This window comes from Abramis brama, assembly GCF_963993115.1.
Source record: "Abramis brama genome assembly, chromosome: 2".
NCBI classification, from domain to species: domain Eukaryota; kingdom Metazoa; phylum Chordata; class Actinopteri; order Cypriniformes; family Leuciscidae; genus Abramis; species Abramis brama.
In genome coordinates, this window is record NC_139964.1 from 7,405,414 (window position 1) to 7,424,398 (window position 18,985).

The window sequence follows — 18,985 nt, forward strand, 5'->3', positions numbered from 1 at the left end:
GAGCTGACCTCCACCCCTCACGGTAGTCCATCCAGTCACTGATTGCGACCATGGGTGGAAAAAAAGCACATTGAGGTGCTGGTGTTCTAGCTACATATCACATATTTGAACTTAATTTTTTACAAATTATTTACTTTAAATTTAGGTAGGAAAAATTCAAGTGGAAATCCAAAAAATGCCCAGGGTGTAAAGTTCTCATCTTGTACACATGCTTTTAAAGAAACAGATTTTAAATTATTTTAAAGTGATGCCCAACAAATGAGATTGTTAGTAAGAAAGTCCCTTTAGATCTTTAGAAACCTGTGAAGGTTACCTTACTGAAGCTGCTGACGTTCATTTTCTTCCCTCAAGATGACACTTTAATAAAAAAAGTTTTAAAACTTTTGCTTTTGGTGGTGCTTTAAGCTCTATTATACTACTTTGTGCCAAAGTTTTGTGATTTTGTTTTAAACTTTTGTATTCTGTATCCATTTAAAAGTTAAATAATATACAAAAATAAAGCAAATAGCCTACATTTTAAAGGTGTCTGGGGTGTGTGGGTATTTCTCTTCAGTGTGGCACTCATATTTTTCAGATATACCTGCAATTTGCTTTTCAAAAAAAAAAAAAAAAACATCTGGAATCGGTCACAAAATAAGTGCACACACAACACCCTTTAAAAATATCCATTACTCCATGCCACATATTAAATACTTTACAACTGACAATCTAACTACTGTAAATCCCTGGGAATTAAGTGTTTTGTAATAAAACTTGCTAAAACAGCATTACAAAATGAACTTACTAACAAATAAATGGAAAGAGAGTGTGTAACATTTGTTTTCTTTATTATAATTTTTTTTAGCAATTTCTAAAAGCTGAAGGAATCTTTCCTCTCTCTCGTCGCTCTTTATTTTCTTTCCTCCCTTTCATTAGCCACTCTATAAGAACACAGGTGTGTTCATCAGCCCCCTGCAAAATCAACACAGAATTTAACATTAGTGATGAACCATGGTCAATCTATATTAGGCTATTATATTAATATTAATGTTGGACAAGTTGAGGTACACTTGATAACAGTAGCTTGCTACGTAGCCAACACATATTACATATCAACACTGGTAAAGAAGAAATAAAATCGTTGTAAAATTAAAAAATAAAAATTTTGTAACCCTCTCATTTAACTGAGAAACAACGTTGTTGTTTAAATAAAACAGTGTTAACTGACAGACATTAGCTCGTTATGTTCGGCAATAATAATAATGATAAAATTGTCATTTTGCAGCCAATTCACAAACTTGTACCCTCGATTTACATTATTTAAACTTTTAACAAGTCAATCGTTTACTTGTATGATGTTAAACGAATACAATTTAACCACAAATAAACAAAAAGTGTGTTGTAAAGTACTTACACTTGAAAACAGCCGCGTCTCCGTTTTCCGCCATTTTCAAATATAACGACGACAACTCCTCTCCCGTGGCATCATGGGATAGTAAAGTGTCCATCGTATGCGCACTTCAGAATCTCGCCGGATGTAGTAGGTCATCCGGGTACTTCTCGCCTACTGTTTTTCGAATTCTATGATTTCGGACATACTACTCTGCTCGCGTACTGTTTTTCGCATACTATATAGTAGGGAAGTATTCGATTTCGGACGCAGCCATATTGTAAATGCAAGAAAACATTTCAGCATTGCATTTATAGTGAATGTGTATGGGTAAGACTTTCCAGATAGGTGCAGCTTATATTTGTGTTCATTTTAACTCGCACTGCATCAGTGTTTTCTGATGCTTATGGGGAGAACATTCGATGGTCAGATTTCTCAGAGGAGGTTTAACCTCCTGGCCTTATGTCTTTAGGGAGCCTGCTATGGGCTCTTGGTATCAAGCACCCCAGCATTACATAGCTTGCTGTGCTACTGAGCCTACGAGAGTCGACGCTGCTGCTCCTCGGTCGAAAAATTCGGACTAAAATGGCTTTTAGAGCTACTCAAATAGGCAGTTGGCCCCGTCCATTTTGGCGGGAAGAAAAGCCATTTGTCTGTGCAGGTGCAAAGACATGAACCAATCAGACTTCAGTATTCTGAGAAAAACGGGAGATTTCCCCATAAGCGTCAGAAAACACTGATGCAATGCTCATTCCCGTCATCTCAGGGAACCGAGGTTACAGTACATTAGTAATCGGAGCGATTTTACACTGAGGATATAAAATGTCATGTTTTTCCAGAGCCTGAGAAACAACAGTCATGGGAGATTATTACGGATGAATTGAAAGACATCCTGAAGAAACACTCCTTAGACTTTTCAAAAGAACAAATGAAGGTAAACTAACTACTCATTTAACATTTCTGCTTATAATGTCTTTTCACATTTCACTTCCTCCCTAAAAGAACATACAAGCAGTTCTGCTGATATGTATTAAATTGGTGATTTGCAATTGTCTACCATCAAATTTAAATGTAACGCATGGTGTCTGTGTGTAAGTTTCTTCCATTTCAATGGATAACAGAGAGCACCTTTCATGGAGAAATTGCATAAATGTGTGCTTTACTTATCTATTTTTGCAACAAAACAAACTCAAACAAACAGCACTTTGTTCCTAAATAAATCATTGCTTGGAACAAATAGGTTGAGTAAATTATTCAATTACTCACGTGTCTCCTGTGAATTCATCCGTGAAATGATTTTTGTAGGTCACAAAATCACTTGTCAACAACATGGTTTTTGTACATGTTGAGTCATGAAATGCAGCAAATGTTAGTGCGTTTTGTATCCTGTAGATTTTCAACGACCCTATTCATGGTCACATTGCGCTGCACCCCCTGCTGGTGAAGATCACAGATACACCTCAGTTTCAGAGACTCCGACACATCAAACAACTCGGAGGAAAATATCTGGTGTATCCGGGAGCTTCTCACAATCGCTTCGAACACTCACTTGGGTGAAATATTATTATATTCAGATCACATTTTTTTAGGTTGTTTAAGTAATTATATTTAAGTTAACAATTTGAGAGATTTAAAGTTAATATTTCAAATATTTTACTACATTTACACATTAAACAATTCTCTGATGTTGTTGATGTTTTTACAAAGCATACAAGTAAACAAATAAAAATATTTTTGCTATTCAGTGTTTTTGGTAGCAAACTGTGGTGTGTGTGTGTGTGTGTGTGTGTGTGTGTGTGTGTGTGTGTGTTAGAGTGGCGTATTTAGCAGGTTGTCTGGTCAAGACTCTTCATGATAATCAGCCAGAGCTCAAAATCACCAAACAGGATTTCCTGTGTGTTCAGATCGCTGGACTGTGTCACGACTTGGGTGAGTAGCACTAATGCACATGGAAAGTGAAAATAATCCACTATTCAGTGTTTTGTGGTGTTTTTTGTATTTGTCATGGAGTCTAAACTCAACCAAACCCTTGTCAAATCGAGCATTGATTTATGATAACCATACCTAGAATTATCCAGTTTCTCTTTATTTTTTAGGTCATGGTCCATTTTCCCATGTATTTGATGGTCTGGTTATTCCTAAAGCAAAAACAATGAAAAAAATAAGAGGTAAGTGTCTGTGGACATGTACATTTCTTACTCATGGTATTGTTACATTTGGACATGGAGAACTCAAGCCATGTATGTCTGGGAAATGAACCTGAAAGAGTTTGTTAATGTGCATAACATGACTTACAATCCACATGAGACCTGCATTTTTTTTCTTAGGCTTGCCTGATGACATCCCTGAGAAGTGGAAGGTGAGAATGAACACATTGCTCACACACACTCAGAGCTGTTGGTTTCTGTAATATATGTATTTATGATTTCATCTGTCGTTGTGTCTTTACTGTAGCATGAGCAGATGTCAGTGCTGATGTTTGATGACATTGTGAAGAGTTTGAAGACTGAGAATGAGAATGTGTTGAAAGAGCACGGACTGGATGATAAAGACGTCACCTTCATTGAAGAGTTAATCGAAGGGGCAAAAGATCCATCTGATAAGGTTCATACTTACTTCATCTGTTGTTGATGTGTTAGCATGAATGAAGCCTCATTTACATACAGCCTTTGCTTTTATTTTCAGTGGACATACGAGGGCAGAACTGAACACAAATCCTTCCTGTATGAGATTGTGGCAAACAAACAGAACGGCATTGATGTGGACAAATGGGACTATTTCGCACGGTACATATTATTAGGCATTTTGCACAGATGGCACTATGATGTAGAATCTATTATTACTTTGAGCCAAATTATCCTCTCATTAACATATCCTTTTTATATTTCTATGTAATGTTTATTTCTCAGAGACTGTCATCACCTCGGCATTCGAAACAGCTTTGACCATCAGCGTCTGCTGAAGTTCGCTCGAGTGTGTGAAATGAACAGGAGAAATCACATCTGCTTTAGAGACAAGGTGCCTGATACAATTATCACACACTATGACTACTAATCAAAGACACACACATACTGAATATATGACGTACTGAGTATATTCAAGATTCATCTACTCTGTTTTATATTTATATTCTCTGCTTAAAACTTCAGAAGTAACATTAGCTGTTGAATGTGAACACTGCATTATGGGAACTGGATCTGTGACTCTGGTGTTTGTATGTCTAACAGGAGGCAAATAATGTTTATGACATGTTTCGCACTCGATACACTCTCCATCGCCAGGCCTACCAGCACAAGATCTGCAACATCATTGAAGAGATGTGAGTCTCTCTGTTTGCAGTGAATATGAGATTTCACAGTATTTAATCTGCTACATGACTTATTCTTCTTACACAAATTCAGCATTAGACTGTGATTCTTCAAATGTTGGAAACACTAACTCAAATGTGTTAGGTTTGCAGAAGCGCTCGTACTAGCTGATCGTGATCTTCATGAAGAGAAACCTGATGATATGCTGAAGATTTCTGAAGCCATAAAGACAGCAGAGGAATACAGCAAACTCACAGGTCAGCTCAAAGAACAGGTGAAAAACATGTAAACTCAAAGCTAAAAGAGCTAAAGATATACCGGATTACCATAAACCAGGATAAACATATTCTCTCTTTTGAGACATGTGGTTGTGTGTCTCAGGACATGTGAAATAACATGTATAATAATGAATCTTCTGTTGTTGTGTCAGATGGGATCTTTGAGCAGATCTCGTCCTCCACTGCTGAAAACCTGCAGGAATCCAGAAACATCCTGGACAAGATCGTCAGGAGAAAACTGCCAAAGTTTGTGGGAGAAGCTTGTCTGACTGAAACAAACAAGTCAAAGGTTGGAGAGAAACTGAAAAACAGTGATGTACTGTTTGATTAACCCTTTAAAACTGACAAACCCTTTAAAATCTGAAAATTCAGGAAGATCTGACAGAATCATGGAAAGCTGCAGTGCAGAAGTACAAACCCACTGACCCAACTGTTTCTCTGAACGCTGAAGAATTACCAGTTTATGTAAGTTATATCTTATTTCAGAGCAGATTTACATACTTAAATCAGATAACATGTGTTTAGTGACTAAGATGCATGTTTTTACACTGAAATAAATCAGAATTGTTTATTGAATCTCATGTTCTCACAAGCTCAGGTGGTTGATCTGGATCACGGCATGAAGGACAAAAACCCCATTAAATCCGTTTATATCTACAGCAAGAGGAATCCTGTCAAAGCTTCTCCCATTGAAGATTATCAGGTAATCATGACACTCAAACTGTTTTATTCCAGATCATTGCAGAATCTTTACAAATGTGTGCCATTTATTCACTTATAATGTTCTTTTGTTAAACCAATTAGACTGGAGCTTGTACTTTGTCTTGTTCAGCTCAGTGAAGTTTACAGTGTACTTCATTTACTCTATGATTGAGTATCTTTATAAAACTCATTGAGAGTGATATTTGTCTTGTGTTGACAGTTGTCCAGTTTCCTGCCAAATAAGTTTAATGAAGAGCTTGTCAGAGTTTATTACAGAAGAACTGATGATCAGACAGTTGAAGATAAGATGGAGGAGAAGAAGAAGGTGGAAGAGGCTGAGAAGTGCTTTAAGAAGTGGTGTAAAGACAAATTTGGACTCAATTAATGTGTGTATAATATCTAATAATGTGTATTATAATATCCAAAGTTTATGGCTGCAGAGTCAGCTTAAGTTTAAGTAGTTTAAGTATTTTATTAACTAAAATCAATGTCTTTACTCATAAATATGTCCTTGGTGCAAAATTAACTCTACCAATTAATCAAATTTGAAAGGCTGCACTGCATGCTACTTCATAATGCAGGATCATAGTTATGCCGAGCCACAGGAGAAGGAATCCTCGTCGCCAAAAAAGCCTCTTCCTCTTCCCACCGCTGATTCCCCTGATGATGATATCTAACAATGCACGTACATCGAACAATAAACGAAGAATGCATCACGGTAACACTTTAGAATAATGGTCCGTAGTTAACAAGTAGCTATGCAGGAAGTAATGGGTAGTACTGCATTAACACCGAACTTAATACTATTAACTAATATGGAAGCAATATTAACTAAGCAGTAATTAATATCTAATTTAGTACAAAGGTAGTTCCTTGGTAGGTATTTGATTATTACTAAAGAAATGTATCCTCACTGAGAACTACTTGTGAACTAAGAAAGAATAACCAATTAATTACTAATCACAAAAGTACCATGTCTAAAAAGTGAACAATTGTGTTTTTTTTTGTTTTTTTTACTCTTAACATGGTCATAACATTTCAGAAGCTTGTGCCTCAAATGGGTTCATAGTGGAAACCAGTTTATGAATATTATATTCCCCCAAATACATTAGCTACAGGTTAAGATTGTGACTACTACTCTTGCCAAAGGATGGACGCATGTTCTCTGTTTATTTCAAACTTAAACATAGAATAATACTAATAATGATAATTTGTTTAAAATTTTACATAATTAGGAAGTGATGCTGACACTCATGATTGGATTAGCTCACTATTATGAGCTCTATTGAGTGTCAGTTCAATATGTCTCAGACTCCAAAGACCTACCTTTATGTTACAGCAGCCGCCAGAGGAGGACTTCTCTTTAGGATATGAATATAAACATTGATGTTCTCTTGTCAAAAACAATTTGCATCCTTAATGAAGAAATTGGCTGCATTTATGTTGCGATAATCGCAAAACCACATAGATGTGTTAAAAAACAACACACAAGATGTGTTGATGGAATTTGACACATGTTGTGTATATTTTTAACACACAATGTGTGTTAAAATGTAACTCTGGATAGAATAGCACTGGGTGGAGGAGAGTTTGTTTTTATGAAAAAAAAATTATAGGTATATTTTATATGGTATCCCATAAAATGCTCTAAAATAAATAAAGCAATACATTCAAAAAAATAAATTAAATCTTAATTCATGAAAACTTAACGGGTGTTTTTTTTTTTTTCAGCCAATCACATCATGCCTCTTTTTCAATGTCTTTTTCAAATGCTGCTTTCACTTGTTATTAATAACCAGATTAACTTTATTTCTGTCAGACTCTACAGAAGCTCTTCTTGAGAATTAACAGGTTTTGGTGTTGACGATTCATTGAATGTTTCATTTAAAGTCACCAGAATCGTGATTAGTGTCAGCTTTATTTGAGCTCTTGACCCTTGACTCTTTAACATTAGTTTTCTCTGATTGCTGTAAATGTGTATTTAATCTGTGCATTTGAAACAGCAGAAAAAATAATGAGAAAAATATGCTCAGATGATAATATTATCATCATGAATATGTAAGATTGTTCAGCAGAAGCTCAGGAAAAGTTTAATATTTGAAAGATGAGTGTATTACATAAAAGATTAGCATAATGCAATTAGCTTAAAATTAATTTTTAAATACACAGTTCGTACAGAATCTTACAGTCTAAGTAAGGTATCAAACAGATATCAAGAATCAGCGTATGAATCTCAACAGTGGTGACAAACGAAATGCTTCATGCCGCAATGCATGCTGGGTGCCACCATAGTGCAAATCTCATCCATGACTCCCAGCATGCATTGCGGCATGAAGCTTTTTGTTTGTCACCATTGTTGAGATTCATGTGCTGATTCTTGAGGTCTGTGTTTGACTAATTTCTGCTGCAGATTAAAATTTTCAGAAAACATTTATTTTATTATTCTGCTCTGCTGGACAGCATGATGTAGTGTCACAAGATCATTATAACTAACATAAATAAAATAAATGTGCACCATCCATTTACTCATAAACTTGATCAGATCAGCACTTGCTGATTGTTGTAAGAAACTTCTTGAAACATCATCAAGAAACATCTGATCATCTTTTCACTCGCCATAACAAATGTATTGGTAACACTTTACAATAAGGGTGCACTAATAAGCATTAATTCATGCTTAACTAATGCACAGATAATAATGTGTTAATGTATGACTCATGAAGAACTAAACCATTAATTAATGATTACTGCATCAGCAACTAATAAAGATTCTAAATGATTAATAGATTAAGTAATATATGAATTGTTATTAATTAAATGTGTCATAATGTATTAATTCCTTAATAACTTTAAATTTTATTAACTAAAAGTGTAAATTAATGCGTTAATTACCACAGTTGGTCAAAGCTATGTACTTCAACTTCCAGTTGTCTGCTTTAATTAATCATTAACTAATGATTTGCAAATGTATCATTATGTTATGACTTTACTTGTTGAGGCACATGACTATTAACTAATTGTTAAGTAATATGCCATTTTGGTTTTGAGCTTGTCTATGTAGATTCATAATGTCTAAAACATCCAGCTAATAAAATGTTCAAACAAACTCTTTATTAAATGTCACTGGACTCCATAAACACAAGTTAACAATACGTTTCAGTTTTCATCTAAACACTCAGTTGTAAAAACACAGGAAGTAACTCTGGCAAATACACACCGACTACAGTCACATGTGACACATCTGACACAAGTTGTGTAACTATAACACATTAGTGTGTAAAAGGTTTCAACACACTTCTGTGTAAGAGGAATAACACATTAGTTGTGTTAAAGGTAACACAAAATGTGTAGTCCTTATAAACACAGAGATGTGTTAAGAATCGACACAGGTTGTGTGTTAAATTTGACACAACATGTGTTGTCCCTGAGCACACACACTACATGTGTTAAAATCTACACAACATGTGTTGTCCCTGAGCACACACACTACATGTGTTAAAATCTACACAACATGTGTTAAAATCTACACAACATGTGTTGTCCCTGAGCACACACACTACATGTGTTAAAATCTACACAACATGTGTTGTCCCTGAGCACACACACTACATGTGTTAAAATCTACACAACATGTGTTAAAATCTACACAACATGTGTTGTCCCTGAGCACACACACCACATGTGTTAAAATCTACACAACATGTGTTGTCCCTGAGCACACACACTACATGTGTTAAAATCTACACAACATGTGTTAAAATATACACAACATGTGTTGTCCTTGAGCACACACACTACATGTGTTAAAATCTACACAACATGTGTCATTTTTAACATCTCTTTTTACAGGTTGTGTTGTTTTCAACTCATCATTTTGAGTGCCGACACTCGCCATCACTGTGAATGGTATGCAGTGTTTGCTATGTTCTCAAACTAACAGGCCAGTGTAAATACAAGTTATTTATATACAATATTTTGTCAGTTGCTACATTTTAATTCAATTCAAAGTGCAAACTCGGTGAACTGTTATCTCTTCATGAACTTTTGTCAAAAGCAGCATTATCAATTAGGGGTTGAAGCGTGAATAACTGAATAATGTCCAGTACAGTGAGTCTGTCCAGTCATTGAGCTTGAAACATTGTCTTGTACTTTGTGTGCACATGCATTCTGTACTCGACTATTGATTAAACTGTTAATATTGTTGCATCTGGCCCTTTCGCTTTATTTTTTAAAATGACACAATTTGTGTGTTAAAATGACTTACACATTTATTGTGTTAAATTTGACACAACATGTGTTGTCCCTGAGCACACTCACTACATGTGTTAAAACTGACACAACATGATTACAATGTTTGTTAGAATATTACTAGTGCCTCACAGAAATGTATGCCTGTACAGTATGTGTTAAATATAAAATTAAATAACTTGTATTACTTGTGAAAAACATGCCAACTCCTCACTAATTACTCAAGCATTAGCAGTTCCGCATCACAATCCGTACAGCGGCGCTTCTGTAACATGAATCTGTACAGTGACGCTTTGAATCAAATGTACAATGAATCACTTCCAGGTCAAATAAAGTTATATATACCTTTGGAAACTGTGTTTTGGCCTCTTTAATCTTCTTCACGCATTGTCAAAGTCCACGCCCTTTGAAGACGACATTTGACCGGTAAGTACAATGACACCCGAGTGGCATTTTAAAATGGCGGTGGGCGGGGATCTCGCATTGACTCCGGCGAAGGAGAGAAGAGAGTCCGCGAATGAAATGAATGAAGTTTTGGTCATGTGGTCTATAGTATTGAAGTTAAATGTAATGGTTATTGGTGTTGAACACTTTTAACCTAAAATGTGTGTTATAAGTGTGGCAATGCTGAAGGAGGGAGGACAACGTTGTAAGTACGTTTGAACACACCCAAATGCAATCCGACTACGCCACCCCGTAAAGAAACGGGGAAATAACAAAAATAAGGGAAACAGGTTCGTAGGCTGAAGTAATCCGAGAGAGGCGTGTGAACAATGTACAAAAGACTTTATTCGAATCACCATAAATAGTTAAAATGTTCAATGATAATCAATGTCAAATGTCAGGTCACCATCAAGCACTGTCACAATCAGAAACTGTGTACTGGACAAAATAAAGATATCAATTTGAAAATACACAACAAAAAATGAACAAAAGAAATAATAAAAGACAGGCTTTCCAGTGGCAGAGGCAGGCTAGATGGAGTGAAGACCCTATCTATGGATTTGTGTAACACACACACACACACACACACAGTGAGAGGTGAATCCAAACAGCACTGCACTCCACACCACTGCACCACCACCTGTAAGACTCCAAACTAGCTAGCTAGCCTCCCAGCCTCAGGCCAGCAGTGCCTAGAATACATCAAAGCAAACAAATTAAATTCAATAATACAGTGGAAATATTTCCATCAAAGTAAACAAAACAAATCAAATTCAATATTACAGTGGAAATATTTCCATCAAAATAAACAAAAACATTTATAAAGAAACACTATTACAATATCAAACTTAAACTATTGAAAATATACAAAACAAAATACGAGTAAACAATGATATAAACAACACCACACAAAATGAATGAATGCAACAGTTCGAATGCTCACTGAAGCAGGTCCCAGAATCAGAGTTCCCCAACCTAGCGTGGAAACACTTATCAGGGCACGAGCGATGACATTAATAATGCCCTAGATGTAAACCAGCCCTATAAAACAGCAGGAAAGGAAAAACAGCAGCGCATCCTCCTTTAACAACGGATATAAACTTCCGCCTTCAAGAAATGCGACGGGAGAGACAGCTCAGCGCACCAAAGCAATTCCTCGTGCCACACGGAGTGTATAGTCGCTCACAGCTCATAATGAATTAACATGCAGGAAAACTTTTCACTGATTTCACGGCTAAGAGTTAAACAGATAATTAATCACCCGACGCCAAAATAACAGTAGGAAAAAGAAGAGTCACGCACATACCTGACATGCAGTGGACAGCCTATGACCCAACCAGGCATAAAACGCACTGAGAAAAGAGAAAGTCTACATTTAAAATCCACATGCTCACGTCTATTAGCCAAACAGCTACAAACCAAGAGAAACCACGCACCGTCTACACCAGCGCGCTCAGAATGGGCGGTCCTAGTCGTGACGCACACCAGGCGATCTAACTCCAGCCTTAAAATACCATCAGTGCCACCTCCAATTGGCTCTGGTGGGTGACAATCATGCACAAATGAGCCAATGAAACTGAATTACGTCACCCACCTTGCCACATAAGGTTAATAAAACCCCATTTTAAACGGCGGTTTAAAAACTATGTTCACGAGGTTGTGTCATAATGAAATCTAACTACTATAAGACACATTGCACGATGAGGCAGGCTGTCCATAAACGAAGTAAGTAGCTAGCTACTGCTAGCAGCTTAAGCAGAAGAAACTGCACTTTGGCGTGCACTTTGATGTGCGCTAGAAACAGCCTCCGAACCTACCACCCTCCCTACAGCCCTAGGAAGATGGTTACGATTAGAATGATGACCAGCAGTAGTTCGCCTAGTACGCCTCGCTGCCCCATCCACATAAGATGGACCAAAGGGACCAAGATCAGTCAAGGGTAATTGACTTACGGCGCCCTGCCCTGATGGTCCAGGAACCACAGAAGCCTCAACCTCCACATCCACCACAGGCTCTAGTGAACTGGAGTCCACCAAAACGGGGCCCTGACTCCATGGCAGCCGGCAAAGTCTCAGGTACCACCCTAAAAAGGTCAACCTCCTCCATTGAGGAAGGATCCTCCAACAGTGGTTCCTCGCCAACCGACGCCCTATTCTCTGGGGGGGGTGCCAAGGGCTCCCGCCCTACTCTGGCCTTCAACAGAGAGCGATGAACATGTCTCACCCTACTCACATCGTTGACCGGTGCAATGGTGTATACTGAGCCTCCTGTTCCAGGTGCTTTCAGTACCTGATACACCACTGCACTCCAATGGTCCTGGATCTTATGACGACCCTTTAGACCATAGTTACGGAGATAGACTAACTGGCCTTCACTCAGGGGTGCGTCCCGGACACGAGAGTCATGCATCTCCTTGCGGCGCTCTGCAGCTAGACGCAGCTGTTCCCGGGCCCCTTCAAAGGCCACCTGCAGTCTCGTCTGATGCTCCAACACCCAACTGTTAACACTATCAGGACCCCGCTCCTGACCACGACCCAACAGAAAATCTACAGGTAATCGTGGTTCCTGTCCAAACATGAGAAAATAGGGAGACTCTCCAGTCACCTGATGGGGAGTAGTGTTATAACAGAAGAGTAGTTGGGGCAATGCAGAGACCCAGTCATCCTTCCGTGAACTAGGCAGGGTACGCAGGAGATTGTGCAGTGTCCTGTTAAAGCGCTCACACTGCCCATTGCCGGCAGGATGCCACGGGGTAGTGCGAGACTTCTCCACCTGGTATAAGCGACACAACTGCTGGATAAGGGAGGACTCAAAACTACGGCCTTGGTCTGAGTGGATGCGGGCAGGAACACCAAACTTACAAAACCACTCAGACACAAGTACCTGGGCTACGGTTTCAGCTCGCTGGTTCCGGGTAGGGACTGCCTGCGTAAATTTAGTAAAGACGTCAGTCATTACCAATACGTTCTCAATTCCTGATCTTGAGGGCTCAAGCAAGGTGAAATCGATGGCCAAGATCTGATTTGGCCTTTCTGCCAAGAGGTGACCCATAAAACTCTGAACTACAGGCTGGGTGTCCTTGGCAGCCTGGCATCTCTCACATTCACGGCACCACTGAGCTACATCAGCTGCAAGGCCTGGCCAATAACAGCGCTGTCGAACCAGCTCAGTGGTGCGGTCAATGCCCTGGTGCCCATGCCCTTGATGAACCTGGGCCAAGACCTCCCGTCGCAGAGTAATTGGAAGAACCAACTGAAAACACTCCTCACCTCCATCTGGGCGAAAGACACGGCGATGCAAAACACCCTCTCTATCCACCAGCCGATCCCATTGGCGGAGTAACACAAGGGCAGCTTTAGGCAGCTGTCTCCGCTCTGCTGGGGAAGGGGGAACACCTCGTCTCCAAAACTTTAGAATCTGACCAATTACGGGGTCGGCTTGCTGACAAACGCCCATGTCGCCCTCAAAACCGGGCAACACAGAGACTACAGCTTGAGTTGCTTGTGGACGCGATTCTGCCACAAACACCTGCTTAACAGTGGCTGGCACTTCAGTTCCCAACAAGAGTGCATTCACCTCACACTGCCCAGAGGGGTCCTGTCTTGAGAGGGCATCCGCATTTTTATTACTCCTACCCGACCGATACTTGATAGTAAAATCAAACGCTGCCAGCTGGGCAGCCCAGCGTTGCTCAGTAGCAGCAAGCTTAGCGGTCGACAGATGGCTAAGAGGATTATTGTCAGTGTAAACGGTACACTTGTGCCCTAACAGATATTCGCGAAACTTTTCGGTCATGGCCCACTTGAGCGCCAAAAACTCCAATTTCATGGAGCTATAGTTAACCATGTTGCGCTCAGTGGGCCTAAGACTGCGGCTGGCATACGCAATAGGTCTTACTCTCCCATTCTGCTCCTGAGAGAGGACTGCTCCCAAACCACCATAACTAGCGTCCACCTCCAGGATAAAAGGTAGGGAGAAATCTGCGTATGCCAACACCGGTGCCGTTGTAAGCCTCACCTTTAATTCGTCGAAGCTCTGTTGGCACTGTTCCGACCAGGCATCAGCAAAGCTCTTACCAGACCGTACCCGGGGCCTGCCAGCAGTACACTCAGCCACCACACGGTGCAGGGGGGCTGCCAGTTTCGCGAATCCCTGGACGAAACGGCGGTAATAACTGGCAAACCCCAAGAATGAGCGCAGTTCTGATGCCCCGGTAGGACACCGCCACTGTGACACCGCCTCTATCTTGCTGGAATCTGTGGATACGCCCTGAGCCGAAATCACGTGACCAAGATACTTGACCTCTTTCTGGAAGAACGCGCATTTTGCCAATTTGGCCTTTAAACCCTCACGCTCCAAGCGACCCAGCACAACCTCTAAACGCTCCAGATGTTGCGAAACAGAAGAGGAGAATACTACAATATCATCTAGGTACAACAGTAATGAGCTACCCTGTTGGTCTCCAAACATCCGTTCCATCAGACGCTGGAAGGTGCTTGGAGCATTACAGAGCCCAAAGGGCATACGGTTAAATTCAAATAGGCCAAATGGTGTACAAAATGCGGTCTTCGATCTATCTTTTTCATTGACGGGGACCTGGTTATAGCCACTAGCCAAATCCATGGTGGAAAACCATCCAGCCCCCGTCAAGAAATCTAGCGACTCCTCAATGCGCGGGAGGGGAAAAGCATCCTTTCTTGTTTTCGCATTTAGCTGACGGTAGTCAACGCACATGCGTAGACTACCGTCCTTTTTCCTAACCAGCACAATGGGTGACGCATACGGGCTACAGCTTTCTCGGATCACGTTGGTTTCTAATAGCTGGTTAATATGAGATTTCACAACCTCATATTCTGATGGCGGAATCCGCCTATACCTCTGACGAACAGGCACAGCATCCAACAGTGGTATCTCATGCGAAATCAAGTTGGTGCAACCCAGATCACCGTCATGAGCTGAGAACACAGATTGATATCGCTTCAGCAATGCCCTGACCTCACCCTGCTCTCCCTGGGACAGGACTGACAGATCAACCGCATCAATCGGTTCTTGAACTGGTGCAACTGTCTCCGCAACCTGAGAACGCACTAAGACCCTCATTGGCTCTACCTCAGTTATCCCAGCTGGCAGACTTACCACTTGAACACTATTAAGTGTTCCCAATGTCGCCCCTGCGTACAACATTACATCTGTGGTCCCCACATTAACCATGGGCAAATAAACTGTACCCCGAACCACTCTAACCAGTGCAGGCGAGGCTAGCAAGCCAGCTGGCAATCCAGACACTGGAGGCTCAAACAACACTGTTCCATCCGCATATTGTTCAGAACAAGTGGCAGGCACTAGCTTCAGCATGCCACCTGGAATGCGACACGACTTACGACCCCGCAATTTAGCCCTACCAATACGCACCACAGAAGACTGGTCTCCCACTAGATGGCAATGTTGTAACGCCTGTAAGACAAATTTTGGGGCCTCCACGGACGAGGGAAAATCAAATAAGCCAGGGCCATACTGTCCAAAGAGCTCCTGGTAGCATCGACTAAGGACATTCATTCCCAGTACTCCAGGAACTTGAGTACAGATGCCCCCAGGAGGATCCCTGACCACCAAGACCCCGCACTTAGAAATCAAACGGTTACACATCTCAATATCCAATTCCATGTAGCCAATATAGGGAATTGACAAGCCATTGGCTGCACGAAGTTGGAGCCAATGGCACGACTTTAAACGGTCTACGCCCCATGATTGGAAATGAGTTTGGAAACAGCTTTCGGTAATGGTAGATACCATTGATCCTGTGTCCACTAAGCAGGGCACTGGAACACTACCCATATGAACAAGAAGCTGTGGGCATGACGACATCAAATGGGATAAAATAGTACTTGAGCCATTTTCTTCCCCAACCACGCCTTGGCTCTGCAACGCGGTGGGAATTAGTTTCCCGACGACATAGTTGAGTCAGGCTGTCCACTAACCATTAGTGATGAAGCACTTAAAGGGAAACGGGTAAGTACGCGTTCTCCATCACACTCCCTAGCAAAGTGGCCCGATTTCTGACATCTACGGCACACAATCTGATTACGACGAGGGGATTGACTACGGGGTTGAGGGGCCTGTAACCGGGCGATACTCTGAGTCAGTTTACTAATTTGTTCTTGCTGCAACCTCAACATTTCTTTAACTTCACCCAATTCGGACTCCTGAGAAGACCTCACGGTGTTCTCACGAGGCTCACTCCGCACCCCATACTGGATACCATATGCAGAAGGGAGCGAATGACTACGACCCCTTGAAACCCCTAGCATGCCCTCCCGTTCCCACCGAAGTGCCTCACAACGTACGTCTAAAAGAGTCAGAGTAGGTTGACCTCGTACCAATTGTTTAAGCTCTCGCCGAAGAGAATTATCATTCACGTGCTCGATAAACTGATCACGCAACAAAACTTGAAAATTTGGCATGTGTGGTGAGATCTGGTACTACTCTCACTTTCCTGAATAACCCCTGGTATCTCTGTGTCTAGGTGGTCTTTTGCTGTCAGGTCAGAATAGATATAATTCCCTCATTAGCTTGTTATAATTTATACCAGTAAATCTAGGTGTAGTCCCTACACTCCCAGGAAACAATTATAATCAACATTTACTAGACATATGAATAAAATTCATGCTTACCATCCAGCAGAATCTCTTTTGGAATCCTTGTTTTCTTTGTTTATAAAAGGATTAATAAATTGCTCTGACTCTTGCTTTTTAGAACTGTTTGTAATAGCTGAAGTAAAAACTGAACAGTGATTGTCTTTAGAAATAAAAATTTATTTATACAAAAGATTAAAACACTGGTTACAGAAAAATTAAAACTCGTAGCAAATCAAAAGAAAATGTTACAGGTTATAAAACTTCAGCTTATTCAAGCTCAACAGGGCAGTCCTGTATGAGTGAATATTACAAAGGCTAATTACCCTGAAGCAGTTCAAGCAATTGGAGTAAATACGAACTTGTTCTCATCCGAGGTTTTTCAAGTTACAAAAATACAGCAGAGCAAATTAAACCAAAAGAAATTCAGCTAGGATTAAACTAGAAGAGATTTAATTTCTCTCTAGGGATGCAATCGACATCAAAATCAAAAATGCAGTCAATAACAGTCAAAAATGCAGTCATATTTATACGGAACTGGGTTACATTGTTCTAATGCAGTTTCTTGGGTTTTTTCCAAAGGAACTAAGTCTCATGACTGAGCCTTGCAACATCAACCGTCTCTTGCTTCAGATGGGGTTTTCGCTGATATCTCTGTTTCCCATATATGGGCATTCTTGCGTCCTTTCCGTCCTCTGCGCTTTGGACTTCTATGTATGTGTGTGCGTGCATATGTATCTGGAAGTGTATTTGTAGGTTCGCAATACCTATTAAAATTCACAAATCCTGCCACACCCCCTCTCGAACTTACAATGGCACTTTCATGTACCATCCTCCTGCCAATTCCATTACGCTGCTCTCTAATAAAATTCCTAGGGTAAATCACATCCAATTCATCAATTTTAACTTTAAAAACAAATTGAGTAGGCATTATGAAATCCATGCAGCACTCATGAAACCTATATATTAATTCACTTTCCCGATGGAAGAAACCCATCGTCACTCTCCCGTACTGGGTCAACAGACTCTCCATGCTTCTGCGGAACCACCGCTGGGACACAGGTTTCCACCTGAACAAGTCCCGGTGTCTCGGGGCCTGATCCAATTTTACCAGATCCTCTGGGTACAGAGCCAGCTCGGAACCACTGTCCGCCAAGCTCTCGTCCAACACTCTCAGCTCCCACCGGGCTTGTGTCAGGCGCCGCAAGCAGATCTAATGGATCAATAATAATTGCATAAACAATTTGCCCGTTAACACGTGCCCGTTTAGTACAAAACCCCGAAACCACCTTATTTTTCCAGAGGTAAGTCTGAATGTCAACACAGCACGTAGTCTTGGTCACACGTTCCCTGTTTCCAATTAGTAGTTCAATTGCGTCATCTAAATCGATGATCAGCCATTTCATCGCAATGATAAATCTCATTGCATCATAGGTTAAATAATGAGTGCAGCCTGGACCCGTAAAGTTAGCCCCTCGATCATAAAATGCAAAAGTTTTCATTTCGGCCATGTAATAACCCTTGGAAATTATACATGATTGACAGAAGTTCTTAAACTCAAAACAACCCCGTTTGTATGCTTCAATTTTCAACGGGTAACATTTAACCTCTAAACAGTCATCACACACTTTATACAGCCCATGTCCGATGGCAAGTCTCCTGTCTTCCGGACCCTATTGCAATAACACAAAATAAAACAATAACAAATCAACTTTTGTTATTACCTCTCTAGGCACAGTAACCCCAAAATTCTCATAAAATACTAAGTAACCACATTTAAAACGTAATATTTCCCTTCTTATTTTTAAAAAAGAAAAGAAAATAAACACAGATTAATAAATCAAATCATCAAGAATCAGAAATCATCTGAAATCATTTAAAATGGCACTAAGTTGTAATTTTCATTCAAAAATCATAAATGAAAGAAAATAAAACAAACCAAAGTGTTTTTTGTTTTTTTTTCTAATAATAATAATGAACATAAAACAAAATTATCATCGTATA

General features: G+C 40.1%; 2 protein-coding genes across 2 annotated transcripts in view; one reads left to right on the forward strand and one right to left on the reverse strand.

The window, feature by feature from the left end:
- The window catches only part of LOC311077566 (uncharacterized protein), a 578,304-nt gene that overhangs the window by 359,837 nt on the left and 199,482 nt on the right, over nt 1-18,985 (reverse strand). The window lies entirely within an intron of this gene.
- LOC311069356 (deoxynucleoside triphosphate triphosphohydrolase SAMHD1-like) overlaps nt 1-18,985 on the forward strand; it is a gene marked incomplete at its 5' end in the record, with an annotated part of 179,328 nt that overhangs the window by 3,683 nt on the left and 156,660 nt on the right. The window contains one exon of the mRNA XM_084092431.1: nt 2,209-2,303. Coding sequence (XP_083948557.1) covers nt 2,209-2,303 — 95 coding nt within the window. The remainder of the gene's footprint in view (nt 1-2,208; nt 2,304-18,985) is intronic.